The sequence below is a fragment of the Pristiophorus japonicus genome, chromosome 16, assembly GCF_044704955.1.
Source record: "Pristiophorus japonicus isolate sPriJap1 chromosome 16, sPriJap1.hap1, whole genome shotgun sequence".
Taxonomy (NCBI): Eukaryota; Metazoa; Chordata; class Chondrichthyes; family Pristiophoridae; genus Pristiophorus; species Pristiophorus japonicus.
Window position 1 is genome coordinate 682517 of NC_091992.1, and position 25716 is coordinate 708232.

Below are 25716 nucleotides of genomic sequence, written 5' to 3' on the forward strand. Positions count from 1 at the left end.
GGAATTTCTTCAATCAGAGGGTTGTGAATTTTTGGAATTCTCTACTGCAAAGGGCTGTGGATGCTGACTCGTTGCATATATTCAAGGCTGAGATTGAGAGATTTTTGGAGTCCAGAGGAATTAAGCGATATGGGGATTGGGCAGGAAAGTGGAGTTGAGGTCGAAGATCAGCCATGATCTTATTGAATGACAGAGCAGGCTCGCGGGCCGTATGGCCGACTCCTGCTCCTAATTATTATGTTCTTATAGGTTTCCCATTATTACACCTCTGTTACCAGTGCAAACCTCCCTTAAATTACCTACAGATTTCATTCTCAATTTCTTTTTCACTACATAGTGTTGTCCACTGTTCCTCTAAGCTGTGGGGTGCACAGCCACGAAGCTCCCTCGAGGCCACCGTGCACCCAGCGTTGCAGGCTCCAGCACGCAATCGTGTCAAACAGGTTCGTTCTTTCAGCCGCTGGAGTGGGTTTCGGTGCCTGCGTGCTAGACCCCGCTACAGGCCTGACCCAGAGCCCCGAGGCACTGCCCCCGAGCGCTGTGATTATCCACACAGCCATATTTGCAGCCTTCTGCACCAGGTGCAGTATCCCAGAGCCGCGCATGCACTTCACCCAACAGTTGCAGCGCGGACATATTTTCTTCAGCTCCATGGGGACTGGCTAGGGAAGGAGAGGATCGAAAGGGGGGGAGAGAGAGAGATCTGGGGGAGAGGGAGAGAGAAAGACTGAGGGAGGGAGAGAGAGAGAAACTGGGGGGAGACTGAGAGACTGGGGGGGAGAGAGAGGGAGTGACTGGGGGAGAGAGAGGGAGTGACTGGGGGAGAGAGAGTGAGTGACTGGGGGAGAGAGAGTGTGGGTGATATTGTGTTCCTAACACAGATGAGGCTGCACACAGGGAGGTTAAAGTAACAGTGACCTCAGCCTTTAATAAGACACTCCAGAGTGAGGAACAGACCTTAGGGGCCGGCTTATATACAGTGCTCCCAAGGGATGCACTCCCTGGTGGCGGAACATGGGAGTGCATGCTTTACAGATACACAACATCACTCCCCCTGCAAAGTCAAAGTGAAAACTATTTACAAGGTGAGGCGGTCGGGTGCCTTTCTTTCCCTGGTGGACAGCCTCGGTACAAATGTCTGTTCTGGTGTGTTGGCTGTGCCCTTGCTGGACTGGCGTGTTGTTGGCCCTGCAGGGCTGCGAGGTGAGCCTGGCCTTGCTGGGCTGTTGGGCGTGATGGGTTTGATTTCCTGGTCCGGCGTGGTGTCATTGATCCTTTGGGTGTGTGTTGTGGGTTCGAAAAAGGTGGTGCCTGCTGTGGGTTGTTCAGGGCAGTCTGTGAACCGCAGCCTCGTTTGGTCCAGGTGCTTTCTGCAAATTTATCCATTGTCTAGTTTGACTACAAACACCCTATTCCCTTCTTTAGCTATCACCGTGCCCGCGATCCACTTGGGACCATGTCCATAGTTTAGCACATACACGGGGTCATTCAGATCAATTTCCCGTGACACAGTGGCGCGACCATCGTTTACATTTTGTTGCTGCCGCCTGCTCTCTACCTGATCATGCAGGTTGGGGTGAACCAGCGAGAGTCTGGTTTTAAGTGTCATTTTCATGAGTAGCTCAGGCGGGGGCACCCCTGTGAGCGAGTGGGGTCTCGTGCGGTAGCTGAGCAGTACTCGGGACAGGTGGGTTTGGAGTGAGCCTTCTGTGACTCGTTTAAGGCACTGTTTGATTGTTTGTACTGCCTGCTCTGCCTGCCTATTGGAGGCTGGTTTAAACGGGAGCGAGGTGACATATTTGATCCCATTGCGGGCCATGAATTCTTTAAATTCGGCACTGGTGAAACATGGCCTGTTGTCACTGACCAGTATGTCAGGCAGGCCATGGGTGACAAACATGGCCCTCAGGCTTTCAATGGTGGCGGTGGCAGTGATTCCCGACATTATTTCACATTCAATCCATTTTGAAAAAGCATCCACCACCACCAGGAACATTTTACCGAGAAACGGGCCCGCATAGTCGACATGGATCCTCGACCATGGTCTGGAGGGCCAGGACCACAAACTTAGTGGTGCCTCTCTGGGCACATTGCTCAACTGAGCACATACGTTGCATTGCCGTACACAGGACTCTAAGTCAGAGTCGATACTGGGCCACCACACGTGGGATCTGGCTTTCATCACTACTATACCCGGGTTTGTGCTGTGGAGATCCGAGATGATCGTCTCCCTGCCCTTTTTGGGTAGCAATACGCGGTTACCCCACAACAGGCAGTCTGCCTGAATGGACAGCTCGTCCTTTCGCTGCTGGAATGGCTTGATTAGCTCTTGTATTTCAACGGGGATGCTGGCCCAGCTTCCATGCAGTACACAGTTTTTTACTAGGGACAGCAGAGGATCTTGGCTGGTCCAAGTCCTAATCTGGCGGGCCGTGACAGGTGATTTATCATTTTCAAACGCTTTCATCACCATCAACAAGTCTGCGGGCTGAGCCATTTCCACCCCCGTGATGGGCAATGGTAGCCAACTGAGAGCATCCGCACAGTTCTCGGTGCCTGGCCTGTGGCAGATGGTATAGTTATATGCTGATAGAGTGAGTGCCCACCTTTGTATGCAGGCTGAGGCATTAGTATTTATCCCCTTGTTTTCAGCGAACAGGGATGTGAGGGGCTTGTGATCGGTTTCCAGCTCAAATTTGAGGCCAAAAAGGTACTGATGCATTTTCTTTACCCCAAACACACACGCTAATGCCTCTTTCTCAATCATGCTGTAGGCCCTCTCGGCCTTAGACAAGCTCCTGGAAGCATAGGCGACAGGTTGCAACTTCCCCGCAACGTTAGCTTGTTGTAATACACACCCGACTTCGTACGAAGACACATCACATGCTAGCACAAGTCTTTTACACGGGTTATATAATACAAGCAGCTTGTTGGAGCATAAAATGTTTCTGGCTTTCTCAAAAGCAATTACTTGGTTTTTTCCACATACCCAGTTCTCACCTTTACGCAATAACACATGTAGGGGCTCTAAGAAGGTGCTTAACCCCGGTAGGAAGTTACCGAAATAATTGAGGAGTCCCAGGAACGACCGCAGCTCCGTGACATTCTGTGGCCTGGGAGCGTTCCTGATAGCCTCTGTCTTGGCGTCTGTGGGCCAAATGCCGTCCGCCGTGATCTTTCTCCTCAAAAACTCCACTTCTGTTGCCATGAAGACGCATTTCGACCTCTTCAGCCACAGCCCTACGCGATCCAGTCGTTGGAGGACCTCCTCTAGGTTTTGTAGGTGCTCGGCGGTGTACCGACCCGTGACCAATATGTCGTCCTGAAAGACCACCATGTGTGGTACCGACTTGAGAAGGCTCTCCATGTTTCTCTGGAAGATCGCTGCAGCCGACCGAATTCCAAATGGGCATCTGTTGTAGATGAACAGTCCCTTGTGCGTGTTGATGCAGGTGAGGCCCTTCGAAGACTCTTCCAGCTCCTGCGTCATGTAGGCCATAGTCAGGTTGAGCTTGGTGAACGTCTTGCCTTCTGCCAGCGTCGCAAATAGGTCGTCTGCCTTAGGTAGCGGGTATTGGTCCTGTAGCGAGAAACGATTAATAGTTACTTTATAATCGGCGCAAATCCTGACCGTGCCATCACTTTTGAGTACTGGAACAATTGGGCTGGCCCACTCGCTGAATTCCACTGGGGAGATGCCCTCTCGTTGCAGCCTGTCCAGCTCGATTTCCACTCTTTCCCTCATCATGTGAGGTACCGCTCGTGCCTTGTGGTGAATGGGTCGTGCCTCTGGGACCAAGTGCATCCGCACCTTCATCCCAGAAAAGCTTCCAATGCCTGGCTCAAAAAGGGAAGGAAATTTGTTAAGAACCTAGGTACATGAGGCCTCATCGACATGTGATAGCGCTCGGATGTCATCCCAGTTCCAGCGGATTTTGCCCAGCCAGCTCCTTCCAAGCAGTGTGGGGCCATCGCCCGGAACAATCCAGAGTGGCAGTTCGTGCACCGTGCCCTCGTAGGTGACCTTGACCATGGCGCTGCCCAGGACAGTGATAAGCTCTTTGGTGTACGTTCTCAGTTTCGTGTGGATGGGGCTCAGGGCTGGTCTGAATGCCTTGTTGCACCACAGTCTCTCAAACATCTTTTTACTCATGATGGATTGGCTAGCGCCAGTGTCCAGTTCCATGGCTACGGGTAAGCCATTCAATTTTATATTCAGCATTATAGGTGGACATTTCATCGAAAATGTGTGCACCCCGTGTACTTCAGCATCTGCCTCCTCTCGCTGAGGCTTGAAATTGCTTTGATCCACCATGGACCGATCTTCCTCTGCCACATGGTGGTTAGCAGGTTTTGCAGAGCTTGCAGCTCATCTGCAAGCTCATTGGAGGTGCCCCATTGTTCCACAGCTCTTGCAAACATACCCTTTGAAGCGGCATGAATAAGCTGAATGGAAGCCTCCACAACGCCAACAAGGTGTGAATTGCCTTGCATTCATCCTTTGTTGCGGACTCTGAGCCATCTGGGTCACCTGAGGCCTGCTGGCAGTTGCAGACTCGTGGGTTCTGCCCTGTACATTTCTGCTTGCAAACACAGTTCCAGTTAATTTGTGAACATTGCTAGCACTTGTATGCTGAGAGATTTGTTTGGTGTTATCACTGGTGGATATAAACGCCTGTGCTATCGCAATGGCCTTACTGAGGGTCGGTGTCTCTACAGGCAAAAGTTTTCGTAGGATGGTCTCGTGGCCAGTGCCCAGTACAAAAAAGTCTCTGAGCATTTGTTCCAGGTAGCCATCAAACTCGCATTGTCCTGCAAGTCGCCTTAGCTCGGCGACGTAGCTCGCCACTTTCTGACCTTCAGATCGCTGGCACGTGTAGAACCGATACCTCGCCATCAGCACGCTCTCCCTCGGGCTAAGATGCTCCAGAACCAGTGTGCACAGCTCCTCATACGACTTACCTGTGGGTTTCACCGGAGCCAGAAGATTCTTCATGAGGCTGTAGGTCGTTGTGCCCCGCAGACTGTGAGGAGGACCGCTCTCCTTTTTGCAGCGCTTCCTTCTCCGTCCAGCTCATTGGCTACAAAGTACTGGTCTAGCCGTTCGACATAGGCTTCCCAGTCCTCACCCTCCAAAAACTTCTCCAGGATGCCCACAGTTTGCTGCATCTTTGCGTTGGATTCGTATTCTCGTCGCCAGTTATTGTGTTCCTAACACAGGTGAGGCTGCACACAGGGAGGTTAAAGTAACAGTGACCTCAGTCTTTAATAAGACACTCCAGAGTGAGGTACAGGCCTTAGGGGCTGGCTTATTTACAGTGCTCCCAAGGGATGCTGGGATTCCTTGGGACTTCAGGGGATGAGTTCCCTGGTGGCGGAACATGGGAGTGCATGCTTTACAGATACACAACAGGTGAGAGGTCAGAGAGAGAGACTAGGAAGAGAGTGTGACTGGGGGAGAGAGAGTAGGTGAGGGGGCAGACAGAGAGAGACTGGGGGAAGGAGGGAAAGGGGGAGGGAGGGAGAGAGAGATGGGGAGGGAGTTTGTATGACGAAGTAAAAGCTTTTAAATCTACCATAAACAAACTTGCAGAATGGGCATGTAAATGACAAATTAATTTCAATATAGATTAGTGTGAGGTGGTGCATTTTGGTAGGAGGAATAAGGAGACGACCTACTCCGTGGAAAACAAGAATCTAAATGAGGTAGAGGTGCAAAAGGATCTAGGTGTATAGCTTCACAAATCACAAAGTAGCAACACAGGTTAAATGTTAAAAAAGCCATAAAATGTAAATAAAACACTGGGTTCATTTCTAGAGGACTAGAATTAAAAAGTTATGTTAAACCTGCATGGAAACTTGTCCGATTGTCTCATGATTTGAAACAGTGGGGTGGCAATATGGCGTTACTGTGGGTATGCTTTTCAGTGGTTGCTGTTGCAGTAAAAGTTATTGTAAAATTTGGCCATGGACAGAAAGGTCATGCTCAAAGGAGTTTGTGGCCCACTCAGTACAAAACAATTAGAGGGAACGTTGCTGTGGCCCCAATATGATAACAGATCCTTGGTTATTTTGTACTTGAAGCCAGTCAGACTGCACCACATTCTCACCGGCCAGTGAGCAAGTTTTTAAATTGTTGTCTGTTTGTTTCCAGGTTGCTGGGAATCTGATCCTACCTCCCACATGTCCCCGTAAACAGAATCTGCATAGCATCTGTTTGTACATGTGTGCTGCCATATTTTTAACAGGACAACAAACTGGAGTATTAATTGGATAGTTTGAGTGTTGCCTCTCAGCGGCATTCTCTGTAAGCACGGAATGTGTTTATACATGTACCCTGAGCCACTGTTACATCTCCATTTTCACCCTGAATTCCACAGCTGGTGGACTGCCACAGCTTGATAACTGGAAGCTCAACATTGGCAATGCTCAACCCATACTTCTTGTCTCCTTTAGGTAATTCCCTGCCCTCATCCTAATTCCATCCCTTCCTGGGTAACTGCTTAAGAACAAGGGGACATAGATATAAGATTAAATGTTAGGACCGAAAGCAATGGAAACTTTTTTTGACAGTGTGTTCTGAGGCTGTGGAATGTGACTGAAGCAGAGACCATGTCAGCATTTAAGAATGGGTTGTTAGATATGTGGTTGAAGAGAAAGGGTCTAAAGCGATATTGGAACAGGGTAGGTACATGGGATTAGGATATTCCTCGTGGGGATAAGCAGCAACTGGCTGGGTGGGTTATACATCTGTTTCTGTGTTGTAATGCCTGTGGAATTCTATCTTGCTACATCTCACTCCACCTTCAAATGCCCCCTGAAAACCTTCAACAGCATTTTTATCCACCCCCCTATTTCTCCTTGATTCAATCCCCTACTGCAAAGTCAGTTCAGACATCTTATGTTAAAAGTTTTGTATAATCGCAAATTGTGGCTGTATTTCTGATATTTTAATTCCATTTAATGTGGCGATTGAACTCATATGAATTTACATTAAGTTGTCTCTATCTCTTGTGTTACTTCCCCTTTTTGTTCATATTTAATCAGTGACACAGCACAATAGGTGACACAGGGATCCTCTGAGGAACCAGTCTCGCCACAAATGGTCATTTGCACAATTGTTTCCTCCATTAATGACATGAATGACTGATAGCCAGAAAATAGACCTTGTTATGAGAGAAATGCCTGCTGGCAGATGACGTTAGTGACCCAGTGTAATCTCTCACCGTCCTTTTTCACAAATCCCAATCAGTGATAATGTAGTAGGCCTCTCCCTCTTGTGGGAATGAATGCAGGTTATAATCCGTAGATCCTCCCGTCCCCACAACAGTGTAACAACAGCTTGTGGAATTCCTCGTCCACCTCCATGGCAAGGGCCTGATTGAATGATAAGCCCTGATTGAAGCTTACAGTCACATTCTGACTTGTTTGGTAACATTCTGAAAATTTCTGGCAGGGAAATTACTGAAATCATTTTACTGCAGTCTTCTGGTTGTTTGTGGAGTGAGGAAGCTGAGAATCGCTGCCAGCAGTTCTGGCCAGTCTCACGAGTTGTACCTTGGCAGAGGCTGCGTCTGCAGCATTTAATCTGCTAGGCCTGCTTATTTCAGTTAACACTTTTGTGCCCAAGAAGGTCATTAGTGTAATGTTTTGCGCAAACCTCCTTTGGAGCTAAAAGTTGCAGCCATTCTGTTATTTCTGATGGCCCCCCTGATGGTCCAAACAGCCCCTCCCCAGACCACTACAGAGTCCCTGATTGTGTTTCAATGTACTTCCTGGCCTCTGTGTTTTGTGATTGATGGAGCTCCCTTAACTTTGTACACTTTGGGCTTGTTGCTGCCTCTGTTTTCGCCCCGGAGGGGTGGCAATGGCAGCGGTAAGCTCTTCTGGGCGGCCGGCCAGCCAGCTTCCAGCTTTCGGGGCTGGTTTCGGCGGGGCGCGGAGCATTACCGCCTGGAAGTGGCGAGCTGGTGTGCAACAGCCCTGGTTGTGACACCGGCTCGATATTTGGCTGCCATCCGATTCGTGGCGCTCCATAGAGCACCCTGGGAAAGCAAGCGGTTCGAGCTGTAACGGCTGCAGTGAGATAAGTAATGTCGGCCTCAGATAAGTGTGATTGTTTGCGTGAGTTAGTAATTGGGAATATTTTTGGTGTTTTATTTCAGGGTTTTTTTCTCCCCAGGCCTCTCCGAGGCTGGTTATTTAGCTCGGGAGTTTCGCATGCTCAGCCGGCCTAGCGCCCCAAGAGAAGTGCACAAAGCCTCCCTTAGCGCTCCGCCACACACTCAGGCCCGCCCAACACTCAGGGCCTCGCCCCCCCCCCCCCCCACAGCCCCGCCCCTGTCCCACACTCAAGTCTCGCCCCACACTCAGAGCCCCGTGCCGTCCCACAATCAGGCCCCGCCCCCCCACAGGGCCCTGCCCCCACTCAGGGCCCCGCCCCCGCCCACACTCGGGCCCCGCCCCACACTCAGGGCCCCCCTGCCCCACACTCAGAGCCCCGCCCACACTCATGCCCCGCCCCAAACTTTTGCTGACTGAGACGCAAATTGTTCCCAGGCGCAAACAATACCGCCCCGCCGCCATTACCGCCCCGAAATGAGCAAAGCCAAAAATCCAGCCCAGAAAGTTATAGAAAATGGTTTCTCTTTTACCTGTCTTTAAGAACTTAAGAAATAGGAGCTAGAGTAAGTCAACTGGGCTTTCGAGCCTGCTCCTGCCATTCAGCAAGATCATGGCTGATCTTCTACCTCAACTCAACCTTCCTGCCTTATCCCCATATCCCTTAATTCCCAAACATTTATCGACCTCTGTCTTGAATATACTCAACGACTAAGCATCCACAGCTCAAAGGGGTAGAGAATTGCAAAGATTCACGACCCTTTGAGTGAAGGAATTTCTCCTCATCTCAGTCCTTTGGTTGTGAAGTGATATTTTCCCCATACCTTATTTATTCTGTGTAAATATATTTATTTTAATGTGTAGCTAACTGGCCAATCCCTTATTCTGAGACTGACCCTGTGTTCCAGATTCTCCAGCCAGGGAAAATATTTTCTCAGCATTAACCCTGTCAAGCCGATTAAGAATTTTATATGTTTCAATTAGATCATCTCTCATCCTTCTAAATTATAGGGAATATAGGCCGAGTCTACTTATTCACTCCTCACAGGGCAATCCCCTCATCCCAGGAACCAGTCCAGTGAACCTTTGTTGCACTCCCTCTAAGGCAAGTATGTCTTTCCTTAGTTAAGGAGACCAGAACTGTACACAGTACTCCAGGTGTGGCCTCACCAAGGCCCTGTATAATTGTAGTAAGGCGTCTTTACTCTTTTACTCTAATCCCTTTGTAACAAAAGCTAACATACCATTTGCTTTCCTGATGGTTGAGGGGACCAAATAATATATCCAAGTTCGCTAATGATACAAAGCTAGGTGGGAATGTAAGTTGTGAGGAAGATGCAAAGAACCTTCAAGGGGATATAGACAGGCTAAGTGAGTGGGCAAGAACATGGCAAATGAGATATAATGTGGAGAAATGTGAAGTTATCCTCTTTGGTAGGAAAAATAGAAAAGTAGAGTATTGTTTAAATGGTGAGAGATTGGGAAATGTTGTTCAGAGGGACCTGGGTGTCCTTGTACACCAATCACTGAAAGTTAACATGCAGGTAGAAACATAGAAACATAGAAAATAGGTGCAGGAGTAGGCCATTCGGCCCTTCTAGCCTGCACCGCCATTCAATGAGTTCATGGCTGAACATGCAACTTCAGTACCCCATTCCTGCTTTCTCACCATACCCCTTGATTCCCCTAGTAGTAAGGACTTCATCTAACTCCTTTTTGAATATATTTAGTGAATTGGCCTCAACAACTTTCTGTGGTAGAGAATTCCACAGGTTCACCACTCTCTGGGTGAAGAAATTCCTCCTCATCTTGGTCCTAAATGGCTTCCCCCTTATCCTTAGACTGCGTCCCCTGGTTCTGGACTTCCCCAACATTGGGAACATTCTTCCTGCATCTAACCTGTCTAACCCCGTCAGAATTTTAAACGTTTCTATGAGGTCCCCTCTCATTCTTCTGAACTCCAGTGAATACAAGCCCAGTTGATCCAGTCTTTCTTGATAGGTCAGTCCCGCCATCCCGGGAATCAGTCTGGTGAACCTTCGCTGCACTCCCTCAATAGCAAGAATGTCCTTCCTCAGGTTAGGAGACCAAAACTGTACACAATACTCCAGGTGTGGCCTCACCAAGGCCCTGTACAATTGTAGCAACACGTCCCTGCCCCTGTACTCAAATCCCCTCGCTATGAAGGCCAACATGCCATTTGCTTTCTTAACCGCCTGCTGTACCTGCATGCCAACCTTCAATGACTGATGTACCATGACACCCAGGTCTCTTTGCACCTCCCCTTTTCCTAATCTGTCACCATTCAGATAATAGTCTGTCTCTCTGTTTTTACCACCAAAGTGGATAACCTCACATTTATCCACATTATACTTCATCTGCCATGCATTTGCCCACTCACCTAACCTATCCAAGTCGCTCTGCAGCCTCATAGCATCCTCCTCGCAGCTCACACTGCCACCCAACTTAGTGTCATCCGCAAATTTGGAGATACTACATTTAATCCCCTCGTCTAAATCATTAATGTACAGTGTAAACAGCTGGGGCCCCAGCACAGAACCTTGCGGTACCCCACTAGTCACTGCCTGCCATTCTGAAAAGTCCCCATTTACTCCTACTCTTTGCTTCCTGTCTGACAACCAGTTCTCAATCCATGTCAGCACACTACCCCCAATCCCATGTGCTTTAACTTTGCACATTAATCTCTTGTGTGGGACCTTGTCGAAAGCCTTCTGAAAGTCCAAATATACCACATCAACTGGTTCTCCCTTGTCCACTCTACTGGAAACATCCTCAAAAAATTCCAGAAGATTTGTCAAACATGATTTCCCTTTCACAAATCCATGCTGACTTGGACCTATCATATTACCTCTTTCCAAATGCACTGCTATGACATCCTTAATAATTGATTCCATCATTTTACTCACTACCGATGTCAGCTGACCGGTCTATAATTCCCTGTTTTCTCTCTCCCTCCTTTTTTAAAAAGTGGGGTTACATTGGCCACCCTCCACTCCATAGGAACTGATCCAGAGTCAATGGAATGTTGGAAAATGACTGTCAATGCATCCACTATTTCCAAGGCCACCTCCTTAAGTACTCTGGGATGCAATCCATCAGGCCCTGGGGATTTATCGGCCTTCAATCCCATCAATTTCCCCAACACAATTTCAGCAAGCAATTAAGAAAGCAAATGGTACGTTGGGCTTTATTACAAGAGGATTTGAGTATAAGAGTAAAGACGTCTTACTGCAATTATAAAGGCCCTGGTGATCCCACAGCTGTGTATTGTGCACAGTTCTGGTCTCCTTACCTAAGGAAGGATATACTTGCCATTGAGGGAGTGCAACAAAGGTTCCCCAGACTGATTCCTGGGATGGAGGGATTGTCCTATGAAGAGAGATTGAGTAGAATGGGCCTATATGCTCTAGAGTTTAGAAAATTGAGAGGTGATCTCATTGAAACATACAAAATTCTTACAGGGCTTGACATGGTAGATGCAAGGAGGATGGGGAGTCTATAACCAGGGGTCACAGTCTCAGGATAAGGGGTCGGCCATTTAGGACTGAGATGAGGAGAAATTTCTTCACTCAGAGGGTGGTGAATCTTTGGAATTCTCTGCCCCAGAGGGCTGTGGAGGCTCAGTCTTTGAGTATATTCAAGACAGAGATCGATAGATTTTTAGATATTGAGGGAATCAAGGTTTATGGCGATAGTACAGGCAAGTGGAGTTGAGGTCAAAGATCAGCCATGATTTTATTGAATGGTGGAGCAGGCTCAAGAGGCTGTATGGCCGACTCCTGCTCCTATTTCTTATGTCCTTAAACAGCAATGTGATAATGACCAGATAATCTATCATGTGGCTTGATCTGAATCATTTAGCTGGTTTAGCTCATTGGGTGAACATACAGAGCAACTGTTATTAGATTCACTTGTTTCAATCAATTCCATTTGTCTTTGCATAATAACACAAAGTAATGAACATGCTACATTTCCCTATCTCAATGGGTCATCTTAGATTTATACAGCACAGAAGGAGGCCATTCAGTCCATCATAAGAACATGAAATAGGAGCAGGCCATCCGGCCCCCCGAGCCTGCTCCGCCACCCAACAAGACCATATCCGATCCCAGCCCCAATCCCACAACCTCCCTCACCCCAAAATCTGTCTATCTCCACCCCAAATACACTCACCCTTCCCCGCCCAAAAATCTGTCTATCTCCACCTGAAATACACTCACCCCACACCCCTCCACCCAAAAATCTGTCTATCTCTGTCATGTATTCAACTATCATTGTAACCTATGTATAAGCTGACCTAAGTTGTACACGGTGAGAACATTGACCACAAGGGGGTGAACTTGTGGGAGCCACTCCTAACCTGGACTTTCAGGTATAAAAGGGGAAGCTCCACCCACCTTCATCACTTGAGGTCTTGGTAATAAAGGTAACTGATCACAGAGTGACCTTCTCACAAGTATGGGCCTCGTGTGCATTTATACTGTATAGTAAGGACATATCATTGGCAACGAGAAACTGGGATTTAAACCACGCGAGCATGGCCACTAGCAGCACAGAAGAGAGGTACTGTGTTGGTGATGATTGGGACGACTTTATTGAGAGACTACAGCAAAGTTTTGTCACTAAAGAATGGTTGGAACAGGATTCGGCCGACAAATGCAGGGCTCATCTCCTGACGGTTTGTGGATCCAGAACATACTCCCTGATGAAGGACCTTCTAGCGCCAGAGAAGCCAGCGGACAAGACGTTCGAAGAGCTCAGTAAGTTGATCGGGGAACACCTTAAACCGGCGAGCAGCATGCACATGGCGAGACACTGGTTTTACACGCACCGGCGGCGAGAAGGACAAAGCGTTCCTGACTTGTGGCAGACCTCCGGCGACTGACGAGCCTATGTAAGTTCACAGATGCATGCAGAGCGGAGATGCTGCGAGACTCTTTTATTGAGAGCATCGGGCACGCTGGGGTTTTGAGGAAACTGATTGAGACCAAAGACTTGACCTTGGAAGCAGCAGCTCTGATAGCCCAGACATTTATCTCAGGGGAGGAAGAGACCAGAATGATGTATGACAATAATCTTGGCTCAAATGCAGCAAACGACCAGGGAGTCAACATTGTTAACGTGGCACACAGTTCTCTAGGCAGACAAGGGCAATCGGACATGCCCCAGCATGTAGTCAAACCCAAAGGGGGAATTCAACAGAGACAATGGCTAGCTGAACAGCGATTCATGCCATCGTAATAGACAATGTGGCCAGTAATGGGGCCATCAACACCTGTTAATGGTGCGGTTAAGGACAGTTACAGAGACAGTCAGAGATGATCGACTGGTAATGGACCTTTTGTTTCAAACAACGGGGCCTCCAGCTCATGCTGGAGCTGTGGAGGCAAACACCCAGCCAGAGCTTGCAGGTATCAGCAATATACATGTAGAAATTGCAACATCAGCGGTCATTTGGCGCATATGTGCAGGAAGCCTGCAGCCAGGTTGATGTACGAGGAGGACGGGCCCGATGTAAGCCCTACGAGGCCAAATGAGTACTGGGGGAAATCGCTGGAAGCTGAAGTTCAGCGAGTTCATGTGGAGCACATATACAGTTCATACACCAGGACGCCACCGATAATGATGAAAGTGCTCCTCAATGGCATCCCAGTATCAATGGAGCTAGACACGGGGGCCAGCCAGTCCCTGATGAGTATCAAACAGTTCGACAAGTTGTGCGTGTCCAAGACCAGGAGGCCAAAATTATTGCCGATTGACGTACAGCTACGGACATATACAAAGGAGATCATTCCGGTGCTAGGCAGCGCCACGGTAGTCGTGACCCACAAAGGTTTGGAGAACAGGTTGCCACTCTGGATTGTCCCGGGGGACGGTCCCGCACTACTGGGGAGGAGTTGGTTTGCTGTCATGAACTGGAAATGGGGCGATGTCAATGCAATTTCTTCTGTGGAGCGAGTATCATGCTCACAGGTCCTGGACAAATTTGACTCATTATTTCAACCCAGCATTGGGACTTTCATGGGGACCAACGTAGTGATTCACATAAACCCAGACGCCAGGCCAGTACACCACAAGGCCAGAGCGGTGCCGTACATGATGTGGGAAAAGATGGAATGCGAATTGGACCGCCTGCTGAGGGAAGGCATCATCTCGCCAGTCGAATTCAGTGACTGGGCGAGCCCGATCGTGCCGGTGCTCAAGGCGGATGGGTCGGTCAGGATATGTGGCGATTACAAGGCCACCATCAATCAGGTGTCACTCCAAGACCAGTACCCGCTACCGAGAGCGGAGGACCTCTTTGCGACGCTATCCGGTGGCAAACTTTTTTCAAAATTGGACCTGACCTCAGCTTACATGACCCAGGAGCTGGCGAGTGAGTTGAAGAAGCTGACCACCATCACGACACACAAGAGGTTGTTTGAGTATAACAGATGTCCGTTCGGGATTCGTTCAGCCGCCACGATCATTCAGCGAAATATGGAAAGCCTCCTCAAGTCGATTCCAAGGACAGTGGTTTTTCAAGACGACATCCTCATCACGGGTTGCGATACTGAAGAATACCTCCACAACCTAGAGGAGATGCTAAGCAGACTGGACCGGATAGGGCTGCGATTGAAAAAGGCGAAGTGCGTCTTCTTAGCTCCAGAGGTAGAATTCCTGGGGAGGAGAGTAGCAGCAGACGGGATCAGACCCACTGCGTCCAAAACAGAAGCAATCCAGAGAGCACCCAGACCTTGTAACACGACGGAACTGCGTTCATTCCTGGGGCTCCTGAACTATTTTAGTAACTTTCTTCCCAAATTGAACACGCTGTTAGAGCCGCTACACATGCTCCTACGCAAAGGTCGCGATTGGGTCTGGGGGGACAGCCAGGAAAGGGCTTTTGATAGAGCACGTAACTTGTTAGGCTCCAACAATCTGTTAATGTTAACCAGTGTAAGAAACTTGTTCTAACGTGCGATGTGTCGTCCTACGGGGTCGGGTGTGTGTTGCAGCATGTGAATGCCAATGGTCAGTTATAGCCGGTAGCTTATGCCTCCAGAAGTCTGTCCCAGGCAGAAAGGGGCTACGGGATGGTAGAAAAGGAAGTGCTAGCATGTGTATTTGCAGTTAAAAAAATGCACCAGTACCTGTTTGGCAGGAAATTTGAGCTGGAGACAGATCACAAACCCTTAACGTCACTTTTGGCCGACAACAAGGTCATAAATGCGAATGCATCGGCCCGCATACAGAGGTGGGCACTCACGTTAGCCGCCTATGGCCACACAATTCGGCACAGCTCGGGCACTGAAAACTGCGCCGATGCACTCAGCAGTCTCCCACTTGTCACCACTGACGGGGCAACTGTGCATGATGCTGAGATGGTCATGGCTGTTAAAGCTTTCGAAAGCGAAGGCTCACCTGTGACAGCCCATCAGATTAAAGTCTGGACAAATAAAGACCCGCTACTGTCTTTAGTTAAGAAATGTGTCCTGAATGGGGACTGGGCAGCCACGTACAGGGCATGCCCTGAGGAATTTAAATCGTTTCATATGCGCAAGGATGAACTCTCGATTCAGGCCGATTGCCTACTGTGGGGAAACCGAGTAGTCATGCCCCAGAGGGGCAGAGAGGTGTTTATCAGAGAACTTCACAATGAGCACCCGGGCATTGTCATGATGAAGGCAATTGCCAGGTCACACGTTTGGTGGCCATGGATAGATGCAGACCTGGAACTTTGTGTTCGCAGGTGCAACACGTGTGCCCAGCTGGGCAATGCACCCAGGGAAGCCCCCCTTAACCCCTGGTCCTGGCCTGCCAAGCCATGATCACGCATCCATGTGGACTACGCAGGTCCTTTCATGGGAAAAATGTTTTTGGTTGTAGTAGACGCCTACTCCAAATGGATTGAGTGTGCCATTTTAAATTCAAGCATATCCTCTGCCACGTTAGAAAGTCTACGGGCAATGTTCGGCGCCCATGGTCTACCGGATATCTTGGTCAGCGACAATGGCCCGTGCTTCACAAGCACTGAATTTCAGGACTTCATGGCAGACAATGGAATCAACCATGTCAGACTGGCACTGTTCAAGCCGGCCTCAAACGGCCAGGCAGAACGAGCAGTGTAGATAATCAAACGGGATGCTCAGAATCCAAGGGGGTTCCCTACAAAGCTGCTTATCATACCTCCTGTTGGCCAATAGATCCCGACTACACTCACTCACAGGGGTTCCACCCGCAGAGCTACTAATGAAAAGGACGCTCAAAACCAGGTTATCCCTTATACACCCTACTATGAAAGAAATTGTTGAGAGCAGGTGTCAGTCACAATGTGACTACCATGACAGGAATGCGAGGGCGCGATGTATTGATGTCAATGACCCTGTTTTTGTCCTTAATTACGCTGCAGGGCCCAAATGGCTTGCAGGCACTGTGATTGCCAAAGAGGGGAATAGGGTTTTGGTAGTTAAACTCACCAATGGACAAATCTGCCGCAAACATGTGGATCAAACTAAAAGGAGATTCAGCAACCCCATAGAAGAAGCAGAGGAAGAACATGACGTAGAGTTTACTCCACCACAGGTGACCGACACCGGAACCAAGTGGAGGAGAGCCCAGTCACTGTGGGCAGTCCGGACAGGCCTGAGACACCACAAACAGCAGACACTCAGGCCAGTGCCCAACAACCGGAGCCCCAACTCAGGCGCTCTACAAGGGAGCATAAACCACCAGAGAGACTTAACCTGTGATCCCAATAAGACTTTGGGGGGGGGAGGTGATGTCATGTATTCAGCTATCATTGTAACCCATGTATAAGCGGATCTAAGTTGTACACCTTGAGAACATTGACCACAAGGGGTTGAACTTGTGGAAGACACTCCTAACCTGGACTTTCCGGTATAAAAAGGGAAGCTCCACCCACCTTCATCATAAGAACATAAGAACATAAGAATTAGGAACAGGAGTAGGCCATCTAGCCCCTCGAGCCTGCTCCGCCATTTAACAAGATCATGGCTGATCTGGCCGTGGACTCAGCTCCACTTACCCGCCCGTTCCCCATAACCCTTAATTCCCTTATTAGTTAAAAATCTGCTTCCTTGGGCAGAGAATTCCACAGATTCACAACCCTCTGGGAGAAGAAATTCCTTCTCAACTCGGTTTTCAATTGGCTCCCCCTTATTTTGAGGCTGTGCCCCCTAGTTCTAGTCTCCCCGACCAGTGGAAACAACCTCCCTGCCTCTATCTTGGCTATCCCTTTCATTATTTTAAATGTTTCTATAAGATCACCCCTCATCCTTCTGAACTCCAATGAGTAAAGACCCAGTCTAATCAATCTATCATCATAAGGTAACCCCCTCATCTCCGGAATCAACCTAGTGAATCGTCTCTGTACCCCCTCCAAAGCCAGTATATCCTTCCTTAAGTAAGGCGACCAAAACTGCATGCAGTACTCCAGGTGCGGCCTCTCCAATACCCTATACAGTTGCAGAAGGACCTCCCTGCTTTTGTACTCCATCCCTCTCGCAATGAAGGGAACAAAATTGCATTCGCCTTCCTGATTACCTGCTGCACCTGCAAACTAACTTTTTGGGATTGAGAGGTGGGCACCGGAGGGACTGGAGTGCATCATCACGCCCGGCAACCAAATTTTAATTTGATTTTACGTTTTAAAGTTTAATTTGTTTTAATTGCCGGTGCTTTTAGTGTCCCCCTCTCCTTTTATAGGGGGCACTGGAAAAAGGAAAAAATTTTGATTTTAGTGCCCCCCAAAAAAGAAACAAAAAAAAAACAAAAAAAAAACAAAAAAGAAAAAAAAGGGCCTTGTAAATGTCTGGGGTGTCATCCAGGTCGGGTGGCACGGATACATGTTTTATGTTTTGCAGGTAGACTCTAAAAGAGTTTCATGCACAAGGACCCCCAGGTCCCTCTGCACTGCAGCATGTTGTAATTTCTCCCCGTTCAAATAGTATTCCCTTTTTTTGTTTTTTTTCCCAAGGTGGATGACCTCACACTTTCCGACATTGTATTCTATCTGCCAAACCTTAGCCCATTCGCTTAACCTATCCAAATCTCTTTGCAGCCTCTCTGTGTCCTCTACACAACCCGCTTTCCCACTAATCTTTGTGTCATCTGCAAATTTTGTTGTACTACACTCTGTCCCCTCTTCCAGGTCATCAATGTATATTGTAAACAGTTGTGGTCCCAGCACCGATCCCTGTGGCACACCACTAACCACCGATTTCCACCCCGAAAAGGACCCATTTATCCTGACTCTCTGCTTTCTGTTAGCCAGCCAATTCTCTATCCACGCTAATACATTTCCACTGACCCCGCGTACCTTTATCTTCTGCAGTAACCTTTTGTGTGGCATCTTATCGAATGCCTTTTGAAAATCTAAATACATCACATCCATCGGTGCACCTCTATCCACCATGCTCGTTATATCCTCAAAGAATTCCAGTAAATTAGCTAAACATGATTTCCCCTTCATGAATCCATGCTGCGTCTGCTTGATTGCACTATTCCTATCTAGATGTCCCGCTATTTCTTCCTTAATAGTTTCAAGCATTTTCCCCACTACAGATGTTAAACTAACCGGCCTATAGTTACCTGCCTTTTGTCTGCCCCCTTTTTTAAACAGAGGCGTTACATTAGCTGCTTTCCAATCCGCTGGTACCTCCCCAGAGTCCCGAGAATTTTGGTAGATTATAACGAATGCATCTGCTATGACTTCCGCCATCTCTTTTAATACCTTGGGATGCATTTCATCAGGACCAGGGGACTTGTCTACCTTGAGTCCCATTAGCCTGTCCAGCACTACCCCCCCTAGTGATAGTGATTGTCTCCAGGTCCTCCCTTCCCACATTCCTGTGACCAGCAATTTCTGGCATGGTTTTTGTGTCTTCCACTGTGAAGACCGAAGCAAAATAATTGTTTAAGGTCTCAGCCATTTCCACATTTCCCATTATTAAATCCCCCTTCTCATCTTCGAAGGGACTCACTTGAGATCTTGGTAATAAAGGTCACTGGTCACAGAGTGACCTTCTTTCAAGTATGGGCCTCGTGTGCATTTATACTGTTTAGTGAGGACATATCAATTTCCAGCCCAAATACACTCACCCCCGCCCCCCCAAAAGTCATCTATCTCCACCCCAAATACACTCAATGACCCAGCCTCCACAGCTCCCCGGTGCAGAGAACTCCAAAGACCCATGACCCTCCGAGAGAAGAAATCCCTTGTCACCTCCGCTCCAAATAGGCGACTTCCTACTCTGGATAGATAAATAGATAGACCAGTTAGCCTAACATCATGCATGTGCTGGCTCTTTGTTGAGCTATCCAATTAGTCCCACTCCCCTGCTCTTTCCGCATAGCCCTGAAAATGTTTCCTTCGTGTAAGTATCCAATTCTCTTTGGACAGTATACTATTGAATCTGCTCCCACTGCCCTTTGAGGCAGTGCATTCCAGATCACAACAACTTACTTGACTTAAACAGAATACATCTGCTGCATTCTGCCCATTAGCCCAGGCCAAAACTTTCTTTCACTGCAGTCTCCTGCCTTTTCTTCCCTCGGCCTGACTCCATGGTCAGTTTTTAGCCAAACTTGGCAGTGACAGCTGCTGAATAAAGTTGTTACAGCAGAAACAGCAAGCGAGAATAGAACCATAGAATTTTAGAGAACATTAAACAAAAGCTACAACAGGTGTGCAATCATTCTCATTTTCTCCCTCTCACACACAGCCTCTCTTTTTTAAAAAAAGTAGTGAGTATGAACATTACCGAAGTAAAGCTTTTCATATTTGTCGTCTAGATTTTCTAGAACATCGACTGATCAGAAGCCCGGAGAAGCTAAACAAAAACATTTCATCCATCCTGCTGACCGACTGGTACTGATGTATCCTGGGAGGTTAGATATAATGTTTGAACAATCTGTGTAAAATCCCAGCGCTCAGCAAATATACCCAGCAGCTAAGCTTTTGGGAGAAGCTGAGGCGTTTAAGTGGAAACTTTAAAAAAGGTCTCAAAACACAACCGGCCATTCAATACATACATTAATTAATGCAATTGTGAAATATATAATTTCTTATTTTTATTTTGTTTAAACTCTTATTTTGAATATTAGGAATTTTAGTCACTGAGAAAAAATTATTTTGAGCAAGATAATAAAGCATAACCTAGTGAAAAAGCAACTGGTTGCAGAAAATGGAATGATTTCTGATAGTCCAGGTCGCGTATTACAGGTCAGTGATCAGATTACCTTTGGAAATCCTATTACATCATCCACTGATATCACAGGTAAAGAGTAAAAACTACCTGACAATATCAATAGGACATAGGACTTTGCATCCCACATACAGTTTTAGTTTATTGTACATAGATGTGTTGTAAGGAATTTGATAAGATATCACATAAGACATTGTAAAAAATTAATGCACATAGTAGCAGAGGAGCAGAGCAGCGGGATAAAAGAGCGCAGTGAGCAGGAGCAACTCAACAGAGCAAAAAATCGAAAGTGTGACGTCGGCTCAAGAGAAACAGCTGATTGATGAGCAGCCGGTGAGTGTTTTTGCATTCTAGTTTTAAGTTTATTTCTACTAAGTAAGTTCATAGTCAAATAAATAGAGACATGGCAGAGCAGCTTCGCCCCGTGGAGTGCACATTCTGTGCCATGTGGGAAGTCCTGGATGCTTCTCGTGGCCTGGACGACTACATGTGCCGGAAGTGTCGCCAGCGACAGCAACTCTAGCTCCAGGTTTTGGAGCTTGAGTGGCGGCTGACGTCACAGCAGTGGATCCTCGAGGCTGAGAATAGCATGGATAGCATGTTTCTAGAGGTGGTCACCCCACACTTTAAGAATGTGCAGGCAGAGAGAAAGTGGGTGACTGGCAGAGGAGGACCAGGCAGGTAGTGCAGGAGTCCAGAGGGCATAGATTTAAAGTAGTTTGTAGAAGGGTTCGAGGGGACATGAAACATTTCTTCATCCAGAGGGTTGTAGAGGTCTGGAACTCACTGCCTGAAAGGGTGGTAGAGGCAGAAACCCTCACCACATTTAAAAAGTAGTTGGATGCGCACTTAAAGTGCCGTAACCTGCAGGGCTATGGACCTAGTGCTGGAAAGTGGGATTAGGCTGGATTGCTCTTTGTTGGCTGGCGCGGACATAATGGGCCAAATGGCCTCCTGTGTTGTAATCTTTCTATGATTTTATGAAAAAAATTGTGTGTTTTAGTTTCTTTGAACACTTATGTTTATTAGATATAAAAATATTGGAGGGGAAAAATGGCTGTTTGACTGGGCAGGGTGGCTGGTAGCAGGAGGTCATGTGATGAAACCTCCAGGATTATGCCCACCCAGTGTTGGCAACTCTATACACTACGTAGGTATGGCTTTCAATAATCCACTCAGTTTCTCAGCAAAATGAAGGAGATTGATCAAACAGCAGCCAGGATTTACACTTCTGATCGCTGTAAAGTGGCTCTGCTGGATTCTATGAGTCAGGTGAAGATATAATTGGGCTCAGCTGTGAGGCCACTTGGGCAAAGTGTCAGAGGATGGCTGGTGTCTGAACTGTAATCCAAAGAAGCAGGGCCGTGGACTCCACCCAACTGGAAATGCAGCCTCTCGCTAAATACATGGTTACTGCTTAATGTGCAAGGACCACATCACCACCCCTCAACCCCTCCACTGACTCTGTTGTCAGGCTCTTTGTCCCACAGCCAGTCCTGGATGAGCCACAATCTCCATCAAGTGAACATTGGGAAGACCCAAGCTATTGTCTTGCCCCTGCCACGAACTCTGTTCCCTAGATTCCATCCCCTCCCTGATCACTGTTTCAGGTTGAACCCGATTGTTCACAACCTCGCCATCTATTTGGTCCCAAACTAAGCTTCAGAACCAGATTCTCTCCATCACAAAAACTGCCTACTTCACCTCCGTAACATTGCCCGTCTTTTGATGAAACCCTCATCCATGCTTTTGTTACCTCCAGAATCGACTATTCCACTGCTTTCCTGACTGGCCTCCCATCCCCCAATCTCCATATTCTAACTCACACCAGTTCCCATTCACCCATCACTCCCTGTGCTCGGTGACCTCCATTGGCTCCTGGTCCATCAACGCTTTTGATTTATAATTCCCATCTTTGTGTTCAAATCCCTTCATGCCCCTATCTCTATAACTTCCTCTAGCCCTACAACTGTCTTAGACTGCTGTGCTCCTCCAATTCTGGCCTCTTGAGCATCCCTGATTTTCATCGATCCGCCGTTGGCTGTGCCTTCAGCCATCTGGGCCCTAAGCTTTGGAATTCCCTCCTTAAACCTCTCCACCTCACCATCCTCCTTTAAGATGCTCCTTAAAACTTAACTTTTTCACCAAGAGTTTAGCTCTCTGTCTTAATATCTGCTGCTATGGCTCTGTTTCTATTTTCATCTGATTATATGCCTATGAAGTGTCTTGGGGCATTTTATTTTGTTAAAGGTATTGTATAAATAGAAATTGTTGAAGTAAAGTCAGGGCTGAGACACTGGCACTTTGCATTCTTAGTGAAACACACCAGTCTGTCTGAAATCTTTCCCTAGAAAATGAGCACGGTTAATATTAAACACTACAGTAAAGAAACTGCTCATACACAGCCAGTCATAATACAGAACTGCCAGTGTGTGCTTCAAGAAATGTTCCCGTAAAAACATACAAATTTCTGGACATGCAACCCGCAGAGATAGTCTTTAAATAGCTCTACACCCCCTATACCTATAGCTTGCTCAAACCCTTGTATCTATAGCCAGAGTCCACGGGCCATTTGACACCCCTGCCCTAGAGACCCATTGGTATTGTTTGCAAAATATGCAGCTCTACCCCAGACCTGTCCCAATGAGCCTGGGTGACCTTCCATTCTCTGAGCTGAAGATGGACAGCATTCCTCACATCAGCCTTCAATACACAACTCCCCCCACCAAGTGCGCAGAGCTCATGGACATCTTTGTCTCAAAGATTGAGACCATCCGATCAACTGCCTCTGCCAGTTCCCTTCCTTCCCCTAGCCCACCGGGCCAAACTTCCTCTGAGGTTCCCCCCTGCTCTAGCCCTGAACTTGCATCTCTCTCCAATTTCTCTCTGATCTCTCGACCTCTCCACACTCATCCTGTCCATGAGAGCCACTTCCTGTTCCCTTGACTCTATTCCCACTAACCTGCTGACCACCCAACTTCCTTTTCTGGCTCCCATGTTAGCTGACATTGTTAACGGTTCTCTCTCCTCAGGTACTGCCCCTTCTCCTTCAAATCTGCCATCATTATCCCTCTCAAAAAAACAACCCTTGACCTCACTGTGCTTGCAAGCTACCAGCCCATCTCCAACCTCCCTTTCCTCTCCAAAGTCCTTGAACGTGTTGTCACCTCCCAAATCCATGCCCGTCTTACCCGGAATTCCATGTTTGAATCCCGTCAACCCGGTTTCTGCCCCGGCCACAGTACGAAACGGCTTTTTTCAAAGTCACAAATGACATCCTTTGTGACCGTGACAAAGGTACACTATCCCTCTTTGCCCTGTCTGCAGCCTTCGACACGGTTGACCACTCCATCCTCCTCCAGCGCCTCTCCACCGTCGTCCAGCTGGGTGGGACTGCACTCGCCTGGTTCCATTCTTATCCATCTCATCGTAGCCAGAAAATCTCCTGCAATGGTTCTCTTCCCACCCCTGCATTGTTAACTCTGGTGTTCCCGAAGGATCTGTCCTTGGCCCCCTCCCATTTCTCATCTATATGCTGCCCCTTGGCGACATCATCTGAAAACATGGAGTCAGTTTCCACATGTACGCTGACGACACCCAGCTCTACCTCACCACCACTTCTCTCGACCCCTCCACGGTCTCTAAATTGTCAGACTGCTTGTCCAACATCCAGTTCTGGATGAGCAGAAATTTTCTCCATTTAAATATTGGGAAGACTAAAGCCATTAACTTTGGTCCCCGCCACAAATTACGTTCCCTAGCCACCGACTCCATCCCTCTTCTTAGCATCTGTCTGAGTCTAAACCAGACTGCAACATATTTAACCCTGAAATTAGCTTCCAACCACATATCCACGGCATAACTAAAACCGCCTATTTCCACCTGCGTAACATCGCCCACCTCCGCCCTTGCCTCAGCTCATCCGCTGCTGAAGCCCTCATCCATGCCTTTGTTACCTCTAGACTTGACTACTCCAATGCACTCCTGGCTGGCCTCCCACATTCCACTCTACGTAAACTAGAGGTGATCCAAAACTCAGCTGCCCGTGTCCTAACTCGCACCAAGTCCCGCTCACCCATCACCCCTGTGCTCGCTTGGCTCCCGGTTAAGCAATGCCTCAGTTTCAAAATGTTCATCTTTGTTTCCAAATCCGGCCATCTACCTCTCTTTTCTCCTTTGAGAAGCTCCTTAAAATCTTTGTCATCTGCCGTAATTTCTTCTTGTGTGGCTCAGTGTCAAATGTATTTGTTTTGTTTTATAGCACTCCTGTGAAGCACCTTGGGACGTTTTACTACATTAAAGGCGCTATATAAATACAAATTGCTGTTCCATTTTCTAAGCTGATGATGGGCAGCATTTCTCACATCAGCCTTCGATACAAATCCCCCTCCCCCCGCCCCCCCTTGGCTGCAATTGGAATTTAAATATTTGTGAACTCACTTCAACTGAACATTCAACAGAAATCTCTCTCAAATCGTCCCAAAATGGTAAAATTCCCAGAGTCTGACAGTGTTGAATGTTTTTCGGTAATTGTTGCTGGTTTAGAGGCTTCAAAGTGCTCTTAGAAAAAAGTTTGCGAAGGATTCTGTTTGCCTTCTTGGAAGCCACGAGAACAATAATCTGGTGACATGGTTCCCCGTGAGCTGAAATATTCTGATCAACACATTCCGACTATTGCATCAGATCAGTGTTGTGCTTCACCCTTCCCATCAAGCTTTCTGCATCTGAAAACACCATTCCCCTTCTTAATTCAGGCTTTTTCTGATTTATTCCCGCTATTTAACCCTTGTGCCCCCATTTCATCACCCTGGTTAAAAAAAAAGTCCAGATTCCTGAATTCAGTCTTGATTCCAGTCGCAGGCTTGTGCTCATAGAATAAAATACAGCGTCCAGCAATCTCACCAGCTGACAGGTTCTCCTGGTACAGGATGTCCGAACTTGTGGTCGGCAAAATAACTTATTAGGATTATGTTTTTTAGTGACTGTTCTTCCCATTAGTCATTCATAACCAAAATAGATCTGACTTTCCCTGTCTATAACTACTATATATAGATATGACTGTGATCAAGGCTATTTATATTCTAGCTCAGCTTAACATCTGACACATTGCATTAAAATAAGTTACTTTATGGTCGGCGAGTACATGCTCACGTAGTGTGGTACTGAATCATATAGAATGTACAGCACAGAAAGATCCCAGTTAGTCCCACTCCCCAGCTCTTTCCCCATGATAGCCCGGAGTTACTAACTCCCCAACCAGAAAAATACTCTCTTTTCATGATCAAAACCTTCCATCAATTTAAAACTTGTGTTAAAAATTTCCTCGTCTCTTACTCTGCTCCAGTGGAAATATTCCCAGTATCTA

The 25716-nt window shown here is 47.6% G+C and overlaps 1 protein-coding gene across 1 annotated transcript in view; it reads left to right on the forward strand.

Annotated features, from left to right (window-relative positions):
• Nucleotides 1-20274, forward strand: part of LOC139226241 (TBC1 domain family member 31-like) — a 211844-nt gene extending 191570 nt beyond the window's left edge. The window contains exon 19 of the mRNA XM_070856865.1: nt 19939-20274. Within this exon, the coding sequence (XP_070712966.1) occupies nt 19939-19947 (9 nt within the window). The 3' untranslated portion in view covers nt 19948-20274. The remainder of the gene's footprint in view (nt 1-19938) is intronic.
• Nucleotides 20275-25716: the final 5442 nt, after the last annotated feature.